The 20,897-nt window shown below is 44.6% G+C and overlaps 1 protein-coding gene across 1 annotated transcript in view; it reads right to left on the bottom strand.

Annotated features, from left to right (window-relative positions):
- LOC120029125 (dedicator of cytokinesis protein 10-like) overlaps positions 1–20,897 on the bottom strand; it is a 62,195-nt gene that overhangs the window by 21,346 nt on the left and 19,952 nt on the right. The window contains exons 25-33 of the mRNA XM_038974434.1: positions 17,785–17,832; positions 13,163–13,267; positions 8,810–8,919; positions 8,370–8,485; positions 7,462–7,599; positions 6,955–7,137; positions 6,475–6,585; positions 4,278–4,493; positions 387–444 (exon numbers count right to left, since the gene is read on the bottom strand). Of these exons, the coding sequence (XP_038830362.1) occupies positions 387–444; positions 4,278–4,493; positions 6,475–6,585; positions 6,955–7,137; positions 7,462–7,599; positions 8,370–8,485; positions 8,810–8,919; positions 13,163–13,267; positions 17,785–17,832 (1,085 nt within the window). The remainder of the gene's footprint in view (positions 1–386; positions 445–4,277; positions 4,494–6,474; positions 6,586–6,954; positions 7,138–7,461; positions 7,600–8,369; positions 8,486–8,809; positions 8,920–13,162; positions 13,268–17,784; positions 17,833–20,897) is intronic.

Below are 20,897 nucleotides of genomic sequence, written 5' to 3' on the forward strand. Positions count from 1 at the left end.
ACACAAAAGCATGCACAGTGTATAACAAATCCACAAGCGTATACATGCATACACACACCCGCGCACGGGACACAAGCATGCCCGCACAGACACACAGGCACATCAACCCACTCACACCATTTCCACCCCTACACGCGCAGACAAAGGCGTTAGAAACAAATGTTTGCGCAGAGAGGCGACAGTAGCCGTATGCACACGGTGCTGAATGATGATGTCACACATGCTGTCCAGCCAATCGGTGGGCAGAGGGGCCAGAAGACTCACAAGCAGTGGTTAGAGGTTGTCCACACGCACACGCTAGAGAGCACACGCACACGCACACACACACATCTGCAGAAGCTTGTCAGCAGCACTGGCATGTTGGCGGCCCACCGGGCTGTGCTCACCTCTCCTCTTGAGGGACTCAGCGATCAGGGCGGAGATGTGGATGTAACACATGGCCGCCTGAGGGACAGAGGAACAGGAGGAAAAGAGGTGAACAGTTTAATCACAGATACCAACACATCATTAACGAGGTGTCCCATAGTAGGAGTGCTGATCTAGGATCAGTTCTAACTTTGAGATCACAATTAATAAGATTACATGGACAGGGGAGAGAGGATTCTAGATCAGTACTCGTACTCTGAGATGCTCTGATATGGCCCCTGAACACTATCACAGTGTAACAACCCTAGTCTTGGCAAGTGCATTATAAACACTGTGGCAGTCTCAAGTAGTTTGAATTACCCCCTAAAAACGTTTCAATGTTGTCAGAGGTGGGTTGGTACAGTGGGTATCATAAGTATCTACCCCACTTAGATTTCTTAACATTTTCTTGTATTACGAAGTGGGCTGTGAAGGAAAATGTTATGTTTGTGCTTTTCTAATAACCAATTTGACTGGGTTCATGCAAGTGACTTTGGGAGGAAGCCTCACTGTCAGTATAAGCAATTTGGCTGTATGCCCAGAACATTGCATTGAGAACGAATAGGGATATCTCAGTTTCAAGATGAAGTCACATGCATGAACCAAAAGTTAATGATGAATTCATTATGAATAATGAATCATGTAAATCATGCAAATATAACTTAAGCTTACCGTGTAAGCAGTATATAACTAACAGGACTGCCCCGACGGAGCTCCCGACTAACATGTACTATGGTGCATTAAGTTTCTCCAGCTTGCTGATAATAAAGAATGATTCATTTAATATTGACTTCAGGTGTCCCTGGTGGTAATTTCCACGACAGAGCTTAAAATTGATTTAATTATTTAAAAAATTGGCAACGATCTACACAAAATACTCTTTAATGTCAAAGTACAGAAAAAAATCGAACATTTCTTAAAAAGTAATGAAAAATTAAACACTAATATTCCTTGATTAGATCAGTATTCACCCCCGAGTCAATACATGTTAGAAACACCTTTGGCAGCGATTACAATTGTGAGTCTTCCTGGGTTAGTCTTTACACCTGGATAGTGCAATATTTGCCCATTATTATTTTCTAAATTCTTCAAGCTCTTGTCAAGGTTGTTGGGGGTCATGGCTACAGCAATTTTCAAGTCTTGCCATAGATTCTCAAGCAGATTGAAGTCAAAACTGTAACTTGGCACATTCACTGTCTGCTTGGTAAGCAACCCTAGTGTAGATTTGGCCTTGTGTTGTAGCGTATTGTCCTGCTGAAAGGTGAATTTGTCTCCCAGTGTCTGGTGGAAAGCATCCTCTAGGATTATGCCTGTGTTTAGCTCCATCTTTTTTCTTTTTATCCTGGTCCCCGCATGCATGAGCGCACCAGCTGTTCAGGATGACTGTGTGATAACGCTCTCGGTAGCTGATGTGAGCAAGACCATTAAACAGGTTAACATTCCCAAAGCCGCGGGGCCAAACGGATTACCAGGACGTGTACTCAAAGCATGCGCGGACCAACTGGCAAGTGTCTTCACTGACATTTTCAACCTCTCCCTGACTGAGTCTGTAATACCTACATGTTTAAAGCAGACCACCATAGTCCATGTGCCCAAGGAAGCAAAGGTAACCTGCCTAAATGATTACCGCCCCGTAGCACTCACGTTGGTAGCCATGAAGTGTTTAGAAAGGCTGGTCATGGCTCACATCAAAAGCATCCTCCCGGATATCCTAGACCCACTCCAATTCGCATACCACCCCAACAGATCCACAGATGACGCAATCTCAATTGCACTCCACACTGCCCTTTCCCACCTGGACAAAAGGAACACCTATGTGAGAATGCTGTTCGTTGACTACAGCTCAGCGTTCAACACCATAGTGCCCTCAAAGCTCATCACTAAGCTAAGGACCACGGGACTAAACACCTCCCTCTGCAACTGGATATTATTATTTGACCATGCTGGTCATTTATGAACATTTGAACATCTTGGCCATGTTCTGTTATAATCTCCACCCGGCACAGCCAGAAGAGGACTGGCCACCCCTCATAGCCTGGTTCCTCTCTAGGTTTCTTCCTAGGTTTTGGCCTTTCTAGGGAGTTTTTCCTAGCCACCGTGCTTCTACACCTGCATTGCTTGCTGTTTGGGGTTTTAGGCTGGGTTTCTGTACAGCACTTTGAGATATCAGCTGATGTAAGAAGGGCTATATAAATACATTTGATTTTATCCTGGACTTCCTGACGGGCTGCCCCAGGTGGTAAGGGTAGGCAACAACACATCTGCCATGCTGATCCTCAACACTGGGGCCCTTAGGGGTGTGTACTTGGTCCTCTGTAGTGGAGCGGGTCGAGAGTTTCAAGTTCCTTGGTGTCCACATCACCAACAATCTATCATGGTCCAAACACACCAAGACAGTTGTGAAGAGGGCACGACAAAACCTTTTCCCCCTCAGGAGACTGAAAAGAATTGGCATGGGTCCTCAGATCCTCAAAAAGTTCTACAGCTCCACCATCGAGAGCATCCTGACCAGGTGCATCACCGATCGGTATGGCAACTGCTCGGCATCTGACCGTAAGGCACTACAGAAGGTAGTGCGTATGGCCCAGTACATCACTGGGGCCAAGCTTCCTGCAATCCAGGACCTACATAAAAGGCGGTGTCAGAGGAAAGTCCATCAAATTGTCAAAGACTCCAGTCACCCAAGTCATAGACTGTTTCTGTGCTACTGCACGGCAAGCGGTACCAGAGCGCCATGTCTAGGACCAAAAGGCTCCTTAACAGCTTCTACCCCAAGCCTTAAGACTGCTGAACAATTAATCAAATGGACACCGGACTATTACATTGACACCCCTCCATTTGTTTTGTACACTGCTGCTACTCACTGTTTATTATCTGGAGTATTATCTTATTATCTTATTATCTTCAACTGTGCCGGACAGATGGCAGGCAGCGTGTATGGCGTTGTGCGGGCAAGCGGTTTGCTAATGTCAACATTGTGAACAGAGTTCCCCATGGTGGCGGTTGGGTTATGATATGGGCAGGCATAAGCTAAGGACAACGAACACAATTGCATTTTATCGATGGCAATTTGAATGCACAGATATACCGTGAAGAGATCCTGAGGCCCATTGTCGTGCCATTCATCTGCTACCATCACCTCATGTTTCAGCATGATAATACATCAAGGATCTGTACACAACTCCTGGATGCTGAAAATGTCCCAGTTCTGCCATGGCCTGCATACTCACCAAACATGTCACCCATTGAGCATGTTTAGGATGCTCTGGATCAACATGTACAACAGTGTGTTCCAGTCCCTGCCCATATCCAGCAACTTCTCACAGCCATTGAAGAGGAGTGGCACAACATTCCACAGTCCACAATCAACAGCCTGATCAACTCTATGTGAAGGAGATATGTCGTGCTGCACGAGGCAAATGGTGGTCTGATCCACGCCCCTACCTATCATTACGGTATCTGTGAACAACAGGTGCATGCATATCTGTATTCACAGTCATGTGAAATCCACAGACTATGGCCTAATTTATTTATTTAAATTGACTGATTTCCTTATATGAACTGGAACTCAGTAAAATCTTTGAAATTGTTGCACACTGCGTTTATCTTTTTGTTCAGTGAATACTTATGCCATGCCTATATTTTTGTTATTTAATTTGTAAACATTTGTAGAATTTACTTTTCACTTTCACATTATGGAGTATTTTGTGTAGATTATGACAAAAAATAAAGCAACAAAATGTGAAAAGGGGGGGGGGTGACTACTTATGATACCCACTGTACACATCTCTGCACCCTATACATAACATAACATAACATAACATCACATAACATAACCTATAACCTATCCCAGTAACCCAGTCCTACTGTACCTCGGAGAGGTCTCCGTTGCGGACGTGTATCTTGGCCATGCTCTCCAGCCAGGTGCGCCGGAGCTCAGGCGTGCTGGCATAGGAGTTGGCCAGGCTGTACTGCAGGTCCACCAGCATCTCCGGGTCCTTCTCGTGCTCCTTCATCTGGGACGTGGCCATCAACACCGTGCGGATCCGCTTGGTCAAGTCTTTCACCTCGGCAGGGAACGGTGTGTTCTGGGAGTGCGGATGGATCATACATACTGACATCACACTTCATAAAGGGTTGATTATTCTTTCCGTGGTAAACAAGGACAAAGGGTTTTTGGCTTCTGTGAGGCTCAGTTACAGACACAATGTACATGACGTCACATCAGATCAAACACGGGCAGTATGCACAATCGCAGCATATACAAACAGTATTAGTCACTAGAGGGAGTTAAGAGAGGAATCAATATATGCAACAATGCAGGTTCTACAAGCCCTGTCTTTATTTCGCACCTGGACTACTGTTCAGTCGTGTGGTCAGGTGCCACAAAGAGGGACTTTGGAAATTTGCAGTTGGCTCAGAACAGTTGGCTCAGAACAGTTGGGTCAGAACAGGGCAGCACGGCTGGCCCTTAAAAGTACACGGAGCGCTAACATTAATGACATGCATGTCAATCTCTCATGGCTCAGAGTGGAGGAGAGATTGACTTCCTCATTACTTGTTCCTGTAAGAGGTGTTGAGAAGCTGAATGTACCGAGCTGTCTGTTTAAAATACTAGCACACAGCTCGGACACCCATGCATACCCCACAAGACATGCCAGAGGTCTCTTCACAGTCCCCAAGTCCAGAACAGACTATGGGAGGTGCACAGTACTACATAGAGCCATGACTACATGGAACTCTATTCCACATCAGGTAACTGATGCAAGCAGTAGAATCAGATTTTAAAAAGCAGGTAAAAATACACCTTATGGAACAGCGGGGACTGTGAAGTAACACAAACATAGGCACAGACACATGAATACACACACATGAGAACACGCACTATACACACAAGTACACATGGATTTTGCATTGTAGATATGTGGTAGTGGAGTATGGGCCTGAGGGTAGACTGTGTTGTGAATGCTGTAATGAATGCATTGTAATGTTTTTAAAATTGTATAACTGCCTTAATTTTGCCGGACCCCAGGAAGAGTAGCTTGGCAGCAGCTAATTGGGATCCATAATAAATTCAAGTACAAATATATGCAGTGTCAGAGGAAGGTGGTAAAAATTGTCAAAGACACGCAAGTCATAGACTGTTCTCTCTGCTACTGCACGAACTCTTTTGACTCATCACATACGCTGCTGTTACTGTTTATTATCTATCCTGTTGCCTAGTCACTTTATCCCTACCTATATCTACCTACAGTATCTACCTCAATTACCTAATAGTCCTGCACATCAACTCGGTACTGGTACCCTGTGTATATAGCCAAGTTATCGTTACTCATTGTGTTTTTATTCCTCGTGTTATTATCTTTCAATTTTTCCAGGTTTTTTCTCTTTGCATTGTTGGGAAGTAAGTAAGCATTTCACTGTTTGTCTACACCTGTTGTTTATGAAACATGTGACAAATACAATTACATTTTTTTGCCATGGGGCGGAGAGGAAGATTTGCAGTTTACAACAGATTTATAGCAATTCTACACATTTTGCCATAGGAGGGAGAGAATATTTTGCTTTTTTAAAGCTAGTTTGCTGCAATTCTACACATTTTTCCATGGTGCGGAGAGAAGATTTAGCAATTGTATAACTCATTTCATGCACTATTTTTAGTTTTAGAGTTCATTTCTTCCAATTCGACTAATTATGCCATCGGGTGGAAAGAAATGTGTGCAGTTTTTAAATATGATATCTGAGTGAGACTGACTACTAATTGGACCTTGGTTACTACAAGTTAAGATAGCTGGCCGCTAGACTAACTTACCAATCAAATTTTTATGTTGCTGACGTGGGCTAATTGAGTGACTATCAATGACTGACATAAGAGAAAAACTGCTGAACAACCAAATTTAGAAATTGCACCTTGTGTATTCTACTATTCTACCTCGGAACAGTAAGTTGAGACCCCGACTGAGATCCCCCGCCAGTTGCCCACCCCTGATTTATACAGTAGTGGATTATAAAGGGAATAGGGTGCCATTTAGGACGCAGGACAATTCTCAGTCCAGTCCCTGTTCTCACCTTGAGAGGAGCATCTCCGTTGGCAAAGTTATTGATGATGGCCAACGACTGTTGGAAGCGTGAGCCCCCGATGCCAGCATCCGCTATCAGCTGACTCACTGCCTTGATCAACTGAAAGGACGGAGAAGCGAGAGGAGAGAAAGAGAGTGAAGGGGACGCTAATCACAACCGCTCTGAAACAGGGTGGCGACGGGTGTGCGTGGTCTCTGATCGGCTGCTAAACAGTCTGTTTCAGAGGTAAACACAGCCATAGAAACATCCCGGCCTTTATCTATCTAGGCCCTGTGTTCACCGCACAAAACAGTGAAAATAAAGATCTGTTGCGCACACACACACACACACACACACACACACACACACACACACACACACACACACACACACACACACACACACACAGATACCGCCTCCCCACCTCCACCCACCTCCACCCCAAGAACCACAGCCCACATGCACATCCCCCCACCCCCGCTGGCTGACCTGTAGGTGGGAGCGGACGATGGACTTCCCCTTGGTGAACTCAAAGTTTTTCCTCATGAAGAAGTAGAGGAGTGCGGAGGCCTCAGTCTGGGTGGAGCTGGAGCGGTGGTTACAACACTTCAGGATCTCGTAGCACAGGCAGCCACACAGGTCCGCTTTACCCTGGAAGAACGCAGAGGGGAACTAGAGCGAGAGAGAGAGAGGGCGTAAGGAAAGAGACAGAGAGAAGAGATGAGGGAGGAAGAAAGAGAAAAAGCAAGAGGGAATAAGTAGGGAGAGAGAGAGAGAGAGAGAGAGAGTGGGGGGAATAGGGAGGGAGGGAAAGGAAGAGAACGAGTGAGAAAGAGCGAGAGACAAGGAGAGAGAAGAGAGAGACGAGGAGAGAGAGAGCTCAGCATCAGTAATGTACTATGAATACATTCTGTGTCCATAAATTCAGTTAGTGTGTGTGTGCACATGTGTATGAGTGCGTGTATGTGTGTGAGAGCTATCAGCTACTGCAGAGACCTTCTGTATGAAGAGGCGCAGGGCAGCAAAGACGTGTCTCAGGGTGCTGGTGGACTGATTGATCTGGAAGAACAGGAGGTAGGTGTCGAACACCTTCTTCATCAGCAGGTTCTGACCCTCGTCCTGCAGCAACTGTTTCTGTGGGAGAGAAAGAACAACAATCAACATATGTCCTTCCCAAATGGCATCCTCTTCCTAATCTCGTCCACCAGATGGCGCTGCGGTACAAATTGAGTCTGGGGACAAGGTTACCCTATTCCCTATATAGTGCACTATTTTTGACCAGGGCCTATAGTGCTCTTGTCAAAAGTAGTGCACTATATAGAGAAAATGGTGCCATTTGGGACGCAAGCATAATATGAATTACAAATGGCTCCGGTCAAAAGACAGACAAAACAGCATGTCTGGGTTGCTTTACAGAGTATAGCAATTGTAGGAATTCTGGGGCAGCCAACTTGAGAATTGAGGAGTGCACAGTAACCTACAAGAACAACAGAAGATAAAATCACCAACTTGGAATACAAACTGAATATCTCGGATTGAGTGAAGTGAAACAATAATGATTAGTGAAACAGAGCGGTATTTAGTGTGGATTCCATGTGGAAAAGTCACTGTAGTTCTTAGTAATAATCACAAGGTGGCAGTGGCGTATTAAAATAGGCTCTCATGATTGGCCGGTCTAGGATTGCAAAATTCCCCCACAATTCCCAGGTTTTCCAGAAATCCCGGTTGGAGGACTCACAGACTTCCTGTTTATTCCCTCGTGATTCCATTAATCTTCCAACTGGAATTTCTGGGAAACCTGGGAATTTTGAGAAAGTGTCCAGAATTGAGCAGCCGTATCATGTCTCTAGGTTGTAGAGATCGGTGTTGGACCATTCAGACAGTGGTCAGTGTTGTCGTCTGACCTTGTGGTGATGGACAAAGAGGCCCAGAACATCCAGTACGATGAGGGCCACCTCGGTGGACAGATTGGCCTCGATGTCCGTCGGGCTCAGGTGGTCACCCTCTGGGATGTTCCCATCTGAGGGAAGGACAGGAAAGGGGCAATGATACAGCAGCACAGCAAGAAACAACACAAAATCCTAACCCTAGCAGTAACCCTCACACACCTAACAACAGAACAGTAATAGCTAAGTACTGTTAGCACTGTAATGGCTGAGAAATAGCACAATTGACGGTTGGTAAGAATAAAAACGCTATTGGCCTAGGACAACAAAAGCTAACTAACTAACCACATTAATGTGAACTATGTGAATTAAACAGTTTTAAAATGGGACCGGGGTGGCAGTGCCCAGTGATGTTGGGTGAGTGGGCGTAATTGGGGGGGTGGGGGGGGGGGCATTACCTGTCTCCATCATCTGCAGCAGCTTGGGGTTGGTCAGGGCGTTCTTGGCCCGGATGATGGGCATGGTCTGGGAGCGTGCGTGCCGATGGCCGTCCTGTCCTGACATCATCCTGGTGACCAGAAGGTCAGGGGTTAGAGGTCAGAGGGTCAACACATAACTCTCAACCTCGCAAGTCGGGGTGGTGTTCAGCAGGGATGAAACAGGTGCAAGTGGTTTGAAACGAAGGAGATACTCTGTGAACTTGACCAATATGAACGCTCATTTTATACGTTTTATCCGCCTTGAAAACATCCTGTAATTCTGCACTGCGGTCTAATCCCAAATGGACCCCTAGACCCTACGACCTGTGCACTTGTGGAGATCTGAGAGGATGTGATTGGTAGAAACAATCCACTTAACCTATCAAAGGGCAAGTAGGAGCACGTATTGATAGCACCTGTCAAATCCAAATCAGATCTCCACAAGTGCATAGGATGTAGTCCAGGGGTCCATTTGGGATTGGTCCTAAGTGTGTGAAAATGTCTAAGGAAACATTATCACCTGTAACGTGACAACAAACAGGTTAATGCAACCATATAGTTAAAAGGGATTGCTGTTAAGACAGGGATTCTATTTTTAATGGGGGAGGATTTGCAGACAAAGGACTAGCCAATTACACCACGCCACACGTATGGTAGACACTGAGGGGCATGATGAGAAAACAGAGTGGCCGCCACACTATCACATGACACACTCACAATGTCCACCATGGATGGTCACGTGTTCAGGACCATGAAGACGACACTGATGAACAGCAATGATGAACTAAACTCATAACAGGACGAATGGTGAACACAAACTCAGCTGTTTTAAGTCCTACTTATAGTTCACTGGACTAAAAATGTATAGTTTACTGGAGACATTATTTATATATTACTGGACAAAAAAGTCAAGTTCTAAATAAATCCTTTCCATCTCTATCACTCAACTCCATGTTAAAACCACCTGGCTACTGTTACATACAGTTCCTATAGAAAGTCTTGAACTTTTTTCACCTTTTGTTGCTTTACAAAGTGGGATAAAATTGATTTAACAGTATTTTTTTCCCATCAATCTACACAAATTACTCTAATGTCAAAGAAAAATGTTTAAAAAAACGTTTTGATTCATGACAAATAAAACACAGTTGAAGTCGGAAGTCTACATACACTTAGGTTGGAGTCATTAAAACTCATTTTTCAACCACTCCACAAATTTCTTGTTAACAAACTATAGTTTTGGCAAGTCGGTTAGGACATTTACTTTGTGCATAAAACAAGTCATTTTTCCAACAATTGTTTACAGACAGATTATTTCACGTATAATTCACTGTATCACAATTCCAGTGGGTCAGAAGTTTACATACACGAAATTGACTGTGCCTTTAAACAGCGTGGAAAATTCCAGAAAATGATGTCATGGCTTTAGAAGCTTCTGATAGGCTAATTGACATAATTTGAGTCAATTGGAGGTGTACCTGTGGATGTATTTCAAGGCTTACCTTCAAACTCAGTGCCTCTTTGCTTGACATCATGGGAAAATCAAAAGAAATCAGCCAAGACCTCAGAAAAACAATTGTAGACCTCCACAAGTCTGGTTCATCCTTGAGGAGCAATTTCCAAACGCCTGAAGGTACCACGTTCATCTGTACAAACAATAGTACGCAAGTATAAACACCATGGGACCACGCAGCCATCATACCGCTCAGGAAGGAGACGCGTTCTGTCTCCTAGAGATGAACATACTTTGGTGCGAAAAGTGCAAATCAATCCCAGAACAACAGCAAAGGACCTTGTGAAGATGCTGGAGGAAACAGGTACAAAAGTATCTATAGCCACAGTAAAACGAGTCCTATATCGACATAACCTGAAAGGCCGCTCAGCAAGGAAGAAGCCACTGCTCCAAAACCGCCATCAAAAAGCCAGACTACGGTTTGCAACTGCACATGGGGACAAAGATCATACTTTTTGGAGAAATGTCCTCTGGTCTGATGAAACAAAAATAGAACTGTTTGGCCATAATGACCATCGTTATGCTTGGAGGAAAAAGGGGGAGGCTTGCAAGCCGAAGAACACCATTCCAACCGTGAAGCACGGGGGTGGCAGCATCATGTTGTGGGGGTGCTTTGCTGCAGGAGGGACACTCTTTCTCTTCCTTTCTCTCCCTCCCTATTCCCCCCACTCTCTCTCTCTCTCTCTCTCCCTACTTACTACCTATTTCTCTCTCTTGCTTTTTCTCTCTTTCTTCCTCCCCCATCTCTTCTCTCTATCTCTTTCCTTACACCCTCTCTCTCTAGTTCCCCTCTGCATACTTCCAGGGTAAAGCGGACCTAAAGGCAATTTAAAGGCAATGCTACCAAATACTAATTGAGTGTATGTAAACTTCTGACCCACTGGGAATGTGATGAAAGAAATAAAAGCTGAAATAATTCTCTCTACTATTATTCTGACAATTCACATTTTTAAAATAAAGTGGTGATCCTAACTGACATAAGACAGGGAATTTTTACTAGGATTAAATGTCAGGAATTGCGAAAAACTGAGTTTGAATGTATTTGGCTAAGGTGTATGTAAACTTCCGACTTCAACAGTACCTTGATTAGATAAGTATTCACCCCCCTGTGTCAATACATGTTGGAAACACGTTTGGCAACAGTTACAGCTGTGAATCTTCCTAAGTAAGCTTCTTAAGAACTTTGCACACCTACTTGTATTGTCCATTATTCTTTAAAAAAATTCTTCAAGCTCTGTCAAGGTGTTGGGGATCATGGCTAGACAGCAATTTTCAAGTCTTGCCATATATTTTCAAGCATATTTAAGTAAAAATGGCAACTTGGCCATTCAGGAACATTCACTGCCTTCTTGGTAAGAAACTTCAATGTAGATTTGGCTTTGTGTAGGTTATTGTCCTGCTGAAAAGTGAATTCCTCTTCCAGTCAGTGTCTGGTGTAAAGCAGACTGAAGCAGGTTTTCCTATGCTTAGCACCATCCCATTTCTTTTCATCCTGAAAAACTCCACAGTCTTTGCTGATGTCAAGAATACTCATACCATGATGCAGCCACCACAATGCTTGAAAAAAGGAGGTAGTTACTCAGTGATGTGTTTTGTTGGATTTTCTCCAAACATAAGGCTTTGCATTTTGGCCAAAAAGTGTATTCCTTTGCCATTTTCGCTTCTTCTTCAGTATTACTTTAGTGCCTTGTTGCATGGAATATTTGTATTATGTATATTTGTATTCTTCTATTCACTCTGTCATTTAGGTCATTATTGTAGAGTCACTACAATGTTGTTGATGCATCCTCAGTTTTCTCCCATCCCAGCCATTGAACTCTTGCACTTTAACACATCATACACAGCATAATTATTAACTTGACTGTGCTTAAAGATCTGTGCTTGAAATTCAATACATGACTGAGGGACCATATAGATATTGTATGGGGGACAGAGGAGGGGGGTAATCATTCAAAAATCATGTCAACCCCTGTTATTTCACACAGAGTCCATATAAGTGATTATGTGATTTGTTAAGCCAAATTTGACTTCTGAAGTAATTTAGGCTTGCCTAAACAAAGTGGGTGAATACTTATGCAACGACTATATTTTAGTTATTTAATTATTATTCATTTGTAAAAATGCGTAGAATGTCCTTTTCACTTTGACATTATGGAGTATTTTGTGTAGATCAAAATTACAATGAAATACATTTTAATTCCACTTTGTAACGCAAAAAATTAAAAAAAAAAAAAAAAGTTGAAGGGGGTATAGACTTTCTATAGGCACTGTAAATAATATTTCTAGTATTACTGTAAGTCCAGTGATCCTTATCTGACATGCATAAGAACATGTAGTTCACAACTAAATTGCAGTTTTCTGAACTACTCTACACAGCTCACTCAGTGTTTTACGACGTAATTACCCACCTAATTATGATTAACAATTACAATTAATAAAACACATCTGTATATTATTACCTTTTCACACTATCGTACCAACCTGAACTATATTGTACTGGCTCGGATACTCTCTTTTCACATTGTCCTCTCCAGCACGGCTCCAGCAACTATCGTGGACGCGTAACCAGGCCAGCGGAGTACAGCGCATGTGTGTGAGTTGTGTGTGAGTGTGTGTGTGTGTGAGTTCGTGTCGGACGCTGTGTGGCGCTCCGAGGTGAAGTTTCCCCTAGGTACAGATCTAGGATCAGCCTCCCTGCCCCCAATCCTAACCATAACCATTAGTTGGGCAAATGTTAAACTGATCCAAGATCAGGGTGTAGGGTGAAACTTCACCTTGCTCCCTGTGTGGAGGGAGCGCACAGGTGGCGACTGTGCGTTTACCATTGAGGGAGCAGGCCTGAGGAGGACTGGGTGGAATGGTTAGAGCCCTTCAGGGTGCCATTGTTCTGGGTGGCCTGGGCCAGCTTTACCGCGGCTGCTAGCTTCCTGTTCACAAGCCAATGACACCAGCGTTAAGTCACACCACCATCATCATCATCATCATACTCCTCCTCCTCGTTGTCGAAACTGAACATCACGGCCCGTATTCATCCAGCGTCTCAGAGTATGCGTGCTGATCTAGGATCAGTTTAGCCTTACATATCGTAATGAATCCGAATATTATGGACAGGGGGGCTCCTGATCCGAGATCAGCACTCCTACTCTGAAACGCTTTTGATAAATACGGGCTCAGGTGGGCTAAAGGCATCAAGCCAAGCAGAAAGAGGAGGGGGTCATTTCAGCATGGGACACAGCCATAGCGAAGTAGCGGGGTTAGTAGTGTTAGATAAAGAAAAATAATATTTTTTTCCAATGTTAGGTTGACGTTGCCGTTAGTGTGGAAGTATTTTATGGGCTATAGAGAGCATTAGTTGGAAGTAAGGGGTCAGAGAGCTGTAGTAAATGCGACCTAGTTTGCTTGTTGCTAATACAGTAGCCACTGTATGTGGTGACAGAGATTAACATGTGAATTGAGCTAAATGCTTGGCCTAACCATACCAGCTAATGCTATATCAATGAGCAGATTTCTTAGTGGCCAGGACACTGATTCTACTACGGCCAGTAAATCCCAGAGAATGTAGAGCAGCGGGCGGGTGGATGGACGAACGGCGGGATGATGGATGGAGAGGAAGATGGCCGCCATGCTACATGATCATTAGCTTACATGTGACAGCAGCAAAAGCCATGCAGTAGCTACACACACACACACACACACACACACATCACAGCAAAAGTTTCAGGGTTAAAAACAGTACGAAATCAGTCCAAATTCATCACACGTGTGGCCATCAATAAATGTGCAGTCACATGGACCTCTATTAACACGTCAATTACACACATCAATACATGGAGTAGACAACACACAGGGGGAGGCAAGACACACAGGCACACGTTCCAGTGTGATCAGTCTGTTAACATGTCATATCATTGTTTACGAGTGTGTTTAATGGTTAATATTACAGATTGCAACAGAAAACAGCCGTTCAGTGGATGCCTTTCCAAATGGCACCCTATTCCCTTTGTCAAATCACATCAAAGTTAATTGGCCGCGTAGACAGATTTGCAGGTGTTATAGCGGGTGCAGCGAAATGCTTATGTTTCTAGCTCCAACAGTGCAGTAGAATGTCTCGCAAATACAATACAAATAAACAATCAAGAAACAAAAAATTCTAATTAAGATATCAAGAAATGACAGAACTGGTCCAATTAATAATCCAGGGGTTAAAGATATTCGAGTGAGCCTGTGTCAGGATCTAGAATATAAATACATGTGTGTATAGACAGTGTATCATTTGGAAAGAAAATGGTATGTATTGGCCTCCCGAGTGGCGCAGTGGTCTAAGGCACTGCATCGCAGTGTTGCGGCGTCACTACAGCCTGGGGTTCGATCCGTGACCGGTAGTCCCATAGGGCGGCGTACAATTGGCCCAGCATTGTCCGGGTTAGGGGAGGGTTTGGCCGGGGGGGGCTTTACTTGGCTCATCACGCTCTAGTGACTCTTTGTGGCGGGCCGGGCGCCTGCAAGCTGACTTCGGTTGTCAGTTGAACGGTGTTTCCTCTGAAACATTGGTGCAGCTGGCTTCCAGGTTAAGCAAGCGGGTGTTAAAATGCGTGGCTTGGTGGGTCATGTTTCGGAAGGATGCACGACTCGACCTTCGCCTCTCCCAAGCATGTCGGGGAGTTGCAGCGATGAGACAAGATTGTAACAGGATTTCATGAAATTGGGGGCGAACAAGGGGGGTAAAATTATAAAAAATGAATAAGAAAATGGTATGTACAGTAAAAGCTAGGTATATTAGGATAGGCTATGTCGAGAATACAGTATACATAGAGTGAGTAAACAACAGTATATAAACAGAATATGAGGTATATGGGGCATTAGTCTCAAGGTGCAAGGCAGAGTACTGGCCAGGTAGCTGGCTAGTGATGGCTGTTCAACAGTCCGATGGCCTGGAGATAGAAGCTGTTTTTCAGTCTCTCGGTCCCGGCTTTGATGCACCTGTATCGTCTCGGTCTGCCAGAAGGAAGCAGCTCGGATGGCTAAGGTCCTTGATGATCTTCTTGGCCTTCCTTTAACACTGAGTCCTGAAGGGCAGGCAGCGTGTCCCCGGTGATGCGATAGGCTAATGGCACCACCCTCCGGGTTGAGGGCAGTGCAGTTGCCATACGAGGCGGTGACGCAGCCCGACAGAATACTCTCAGTGGTGCATCTGTAGAAATGCGTCAGGGTCTCTAGGGGCCATGCTGAATGTCTTCAGCCACCTGAGGTTGTAGAGGCGCTGTTGTGCCTTCTTCACCACAGTGTCGGTGTGGTGAGACCATTTCAGGTGCTCGGTGATGTGCATCGCCAGGGACCTTGAAGCTTTTGACCCTCTCCACTTCGGCCCCGCTGAGTGGATGGGGGCGTGCTCCCACTGCTGTCTCCTGTAGTCCACGATCAGCTCCAGTTGCACAGGGAGGAGTTCAGACCAAGGGCCCTGAGCTTAGTGACAAGCTTGGAGGGCACTATGGTGTTGAAAGCAGAGCTGTAGTCAATGAACAGCATTCTCACATAGGGATCCTCTTGTCCAGGTGGGATAGGGCGGTGTGCCCTACTACTTTTGCCGTACTACTGCCCATAGGGTTCTGGTCAAAAGTAGCGCACTATAAAGGGAATACATCTTGGCCAAAGGTAATGCACTATAAATGGAATAGGAGCAGGGGCCATAGGGCTCTGGTCAAAAGCAGTGCACTATAAAGTGAATATGATGCTATTTGGGACACAGCCAGTGTTACAGGTGTGCTGTGTGTTAATGCATCACTGTATGTATTGCTCCTGCTAGGCTGTATCCACTCAACAGAGAGATCTGCTGGATGAGGTTAAAAGAGGGAAATAAAAATCAATGAGGCGCAATTGAAACAGAATACATTATAGGAATGTCTCGGTCGAAACCTTCAAACGGCGATGTGGATGCACAACGCGCGAGTCATCGGTGTACTTCAAAAAAGAGCTCACACTCAGTTCAGACAGGCATCAAAGGCTTGGCACCTCGTAGAAGGAGAGAGAGAGAGAGCGAGAGAGAGAGCGTATTCAAATCCCCCAGCAGCCTCTCTGATTAAGGTTGCATGTTACTTACCAGCCCCAGACAACGTCTGTGACCCAAATGGCACCCTATTCCCTTTATAGTTCCCGGGCTCTGGTCAAAAGTAGTGCACTAGGCTGCCATTTGGGACACACACAACATCTTCCAGTCCCTTCGTGTTTATTCTACTAATGCCTGACATAGCTAAACACACCACATTCCCAGCCTTTTGTTGGTTCCGACAAAAAGAGAACAAGAAGAAAAAATGAACGTCACTGCTTCTTCTTCTTCACACTGAGGAGGAAATAAGGACTAATTAAATTAGCGGAGAGGAATTAAAATCCAGGCGAAGAGAAAAAGTCTGTCTGGGAAAGCCATTGGCTCTGCTACAGGATCCACGTACACACACACACACACACACACACACACAGAGAAAACATGCATACACATGCACGCACACGCGCGCACACACACACACACACAGAGAAAACATGCGTACACATGCACGCACACACACACACACACACACACACACACACACACACACACACACACACACACACACACACACACACACACACACACACACACACACACACACACACACACACACACACACACACACACACACACACACACACACACACAAAGTGTACACCAATACCTAAGGTGTGTTGGTTTGAGCTCACCAGGGTATATCCAGGTGATCAGGCTCGTCACCAACAAACAGACAGACACACCATTACTAAACTACCCCCCCCCCCCCCCCCTCAACTACCATACTCTTGGCAACCACGACAGTGAGAAACATCCCAGTTCGCAAACCTCGCTTTGTGTGTCTGCCATTAATAATATTTTCCCCCTTGTCTCCGCCCTCTCTCTCTTCTCCCTCTCTCGACTGCAGCAGGATAACTATGGTGTTGGCAGGGGATCCACCCTCGTTCTTGTCTCCCCAGTAGACGCAGACAGACAGACAGAGACAGACAGACACACACACACACACACACACACAGCGGCAGCTGGGGAGAAAGTCAGAGAGCCCCACCCTGCACCCTGGGAGCAGCCTGGGTGTGTGTGCATACTCATACAGTACACATATTACGTTTGTGTGTTTGTGTGTGACCGAAGTTTGCGTGCGCATTCATTATGCACATCAAGTGTGTGTGTGACTGTGTGTCGGTAGGGGGGAGGGTAGTTGAACGTGTGTGTGTGTGTGTGTGTGTGGCTGTTGAGCAAACATTACATTTCACACAATCTGAAAGAAGGTTCTGTTGCATGTCTATCATTGGTAAAAAAACAAACAATGAACACACACGGACGCACAACCTCTGAGTGGGAGAGGAGGAACAAAAGCAGGTACATAGTATCAGGGAAAAGCCCCTGTGGAAGGCTAACACTGACCTGGCTATGTGGCGCTTCCCCAGGAATCTGAAGTGCTGGAGACACAGCCTGAATAGAGGAAGATGAGAGAGTGTGTATTAGGGTGTGTGTGTTGAGTATAAGTTTGTACGTGTGTGGGTATGTGTTGTGCGTGCCGTCACGATGCATGTATGTGTTTGTGCAATCACGATGTGTGTATGTATGGATGTATGTGTGTGTGTGTGTGTGTGTGTGTGTGTGTGTGTGTGTGTGTGTGTATATGTGTGTCCACTGTGAGCTGAGGACAAGTACTACAGTACTGTGTGTCTTGGAGCTGTGTGTTATAATAACAGAAGCTCCAGCAGAGACAGGAAACACAGTGAATTTACTGCAGAGCTGAGTGGAGGTTAGGGGAGAACAGTTGGGGCCTATCCCTCTATAAATCTCAGCAGTTTTACAGCCACACTCCCTCTCACTTTCTTTCTTTTTCTCTCTCTATTTTATCGGTCTCATCCGTTCCCCTCTGCCAAGTCTCCCATCATTCCCTTTCTCTTCTGTCTCTTTTCTGCTATGCATACCTCCCTCCCTCCCTCCCTCCCTGTAATGAGAGGACAAAGTTTATAGTTGAACTACCAGAGTTCAAGTTAGGTCGATTCAATCCGGACTGCGCGATTGACTTTTAAAGGCAATGTTATTCGCTGCATATGTCGCTGCATATGTCGTCTCAATCGGAAATGGCGCTATAATTGCGCTCAAATGTAAATTGTGCTATAACGCAGATCTTCCGCGGACCGGATTGAATATAGACCTAAGACTACAAAAGTTCAACAACAACAAAAATACAATGTTGGGGAGGCCTCCCGAGTGGTACTGCATCGCAGTGCTAGAGGCGTCTCTACAGACCCGGGTTCGATCCCGGACTGTATCACAACCGGCCGTGATCGGGGAGTCGCATAGGGCGGCGCATAATTGGCCCAGTATCGTCCGGGTTAGGGGAGGGTTTGGCCAGGGGGGCTTTACTTAGCTCATTGCACTATAGCGACTCCTTGTGTTGGGATGGGCGGCTGACCTGCAGGCTGACCTCGGTCATCAGTCGAACGGTGTTTCCTCCGACACATTGGTGCGGCTGGCTTCCAGGTTAAGCGGACAGGTTGGCGGTTCATGTTTCGGAGGACGCATGACTCGACCTTCGCTTCCCGAGCCCGTTGGAGAGTTGCAGCAATGAGACAAGATCGAAATTGGGGAGAAAAAGGGGGTAAAATAAAAATAATAAATACAGTACCAGTCAAAAGTTTGGACACAACTACTCATTCCCAGGTTTTTCTTTATTTGAACTATTTTCTACATTTTAGCATAATAGTGAAGACATCAAAACTATGAAATAACACATATGGAATCATGTAGTAACCAATGAGATTCTTAAAAGTAGCCGCCTTGATGACAGCTTTGCAGACTCTTGGCATTCTCTCAACCAGCTTCACCTGAAATGGTTTTCCAACAGTCTTCAAGGAGTTCCCACATATGCTGAGCACTTGTTGGCTGCTTTTCCTTCACTCTGCGGTCCAACTCATCCCAAACCATCTCAATTGTATTGAGGTCGGGTGATTGTGGAGGCCAGGTCATCTAATGCAGCACACAATCACTCTCCTTCTTGGTCAAATAGCCCTTACACAGCCTGGAGGTGTGTTAAGTCATTGTCCTGTAGAAAAACAAATGACAGTCCCACTAAGCGCAAACCAGATGGGATGGTGTATCGCTGCAGAATGCTGTGGTAGCCATGCTGGTTAAGTGTGCCTTGAATTCTAAATAAATCACTGACAGTGTCACCAGCAAAGCACCCCCACACCATCACACCTCCTTCTCCATGCTTCACGGTGGGAACCACAAATGTGGAGATCATCCGTTCACCTACTCTGTGTCTCACAAAGACATGGCGGTTGGAACCAAAAAAGCTCAAATTTGGACACATCAAACCAAAAGGACAGATATCCACCGGTCTAATGTCCTTCGCGCGTGTTTCTTGGCCCAAGCAAGTCTCTTCTTATTGATGTCCTTTAGTAGTGGTTTCTTTGCAGAAATTCAATCATGAAGGTATGATTCACGCAGTCTCCTCTGAACAGTTGATGTTGAGATGTGTCTGTTACTTGAACTCAATTTTTGCAATTTCTGAGGTTGGTAATGACGGACTATCGTTTCTCTTTGCTTATTTAAGATGTTCTTGCCATAATATGGACTTGGTATTTTACCAAATAGGGCTATCTTCTGAATACCACCCCTACCTTGTCACAACACAACTGATTGGCTAAAACGCATTAAGAAGGAAAGAAATTCCACAAATTAACTTTTAACAAGGAACACCTGTTCATTGAAATGCATTCCAGGTGACTACCTCATGAAGCTGGTTGAGAGAATGCCAAGCAAAGCTGTCATCAAGGAAAATGGTGACTACTTTGAAGAATCTCAAATATAAAATATATTTTTTGGTTACTACATGATTCCTTATGTGTTATTTCATAGTATTCAGACCCCTTCCCTTTTTCCACATTTTGTTATAGCCTTATTTTAAATTGATTATATAAAAACATTTGCTCATCAATCTAGACACAATACCCCATAATGACAAAGCAAAAACAGGTTTTTATAAATTTTGGCAAATTTATAACAAATAAAAAACAGAACTACCTTATTTACATAAGTATTCTGACCCTTCGCTATGAGATTTGAAATTGAGCTCAGGTGCATCCTGTTTCCATTGATCATCCTTGAGATGTTTCTACAACTTAATTGGAGTCCACCTGTGGTAAATTCAATTAATTGGACATGATTTTGAAAGGCACAGACCTGTCTATATTAGAGGTCGACCGATTATGATTTTTCAACGCCGATACCGATTATTGGAGGACCAAAAAAGCCGATACCGATTAATCGGCCGATTTTTATATAAATATATATATATTTGTAAATGAGAATTACAACAATACTGAAGTTTTAGGTTGTAGTTATTATAGGAATTATGACCCGTCGACTATTTCTCTCTATACCATTTGCATTTCATATACCTTTGACTATTGGATGTTCTAATAGGCACTTTAGTATTGCCAGCCTAATCTCGGGAGTTGATAGGCTTGAAGTCATAAACAGAGCGCTGGCAAACA

Source organism: Salvelinus namaycush, chromosome 34 (assembly GCF_016432855.1).
Source record: "Salvelinus namaycush isolate Seneca chromosome 34, SaNama_1.0, whole genome shotgun sequence".
Taxonomy (NCBI): domain Eukaryota; kingdom Metazoa; phylum Chordata; class Actinopteri; order Salmoniformes; family Salmonidae; genus Salvelinus; species Salvelinus namaycush.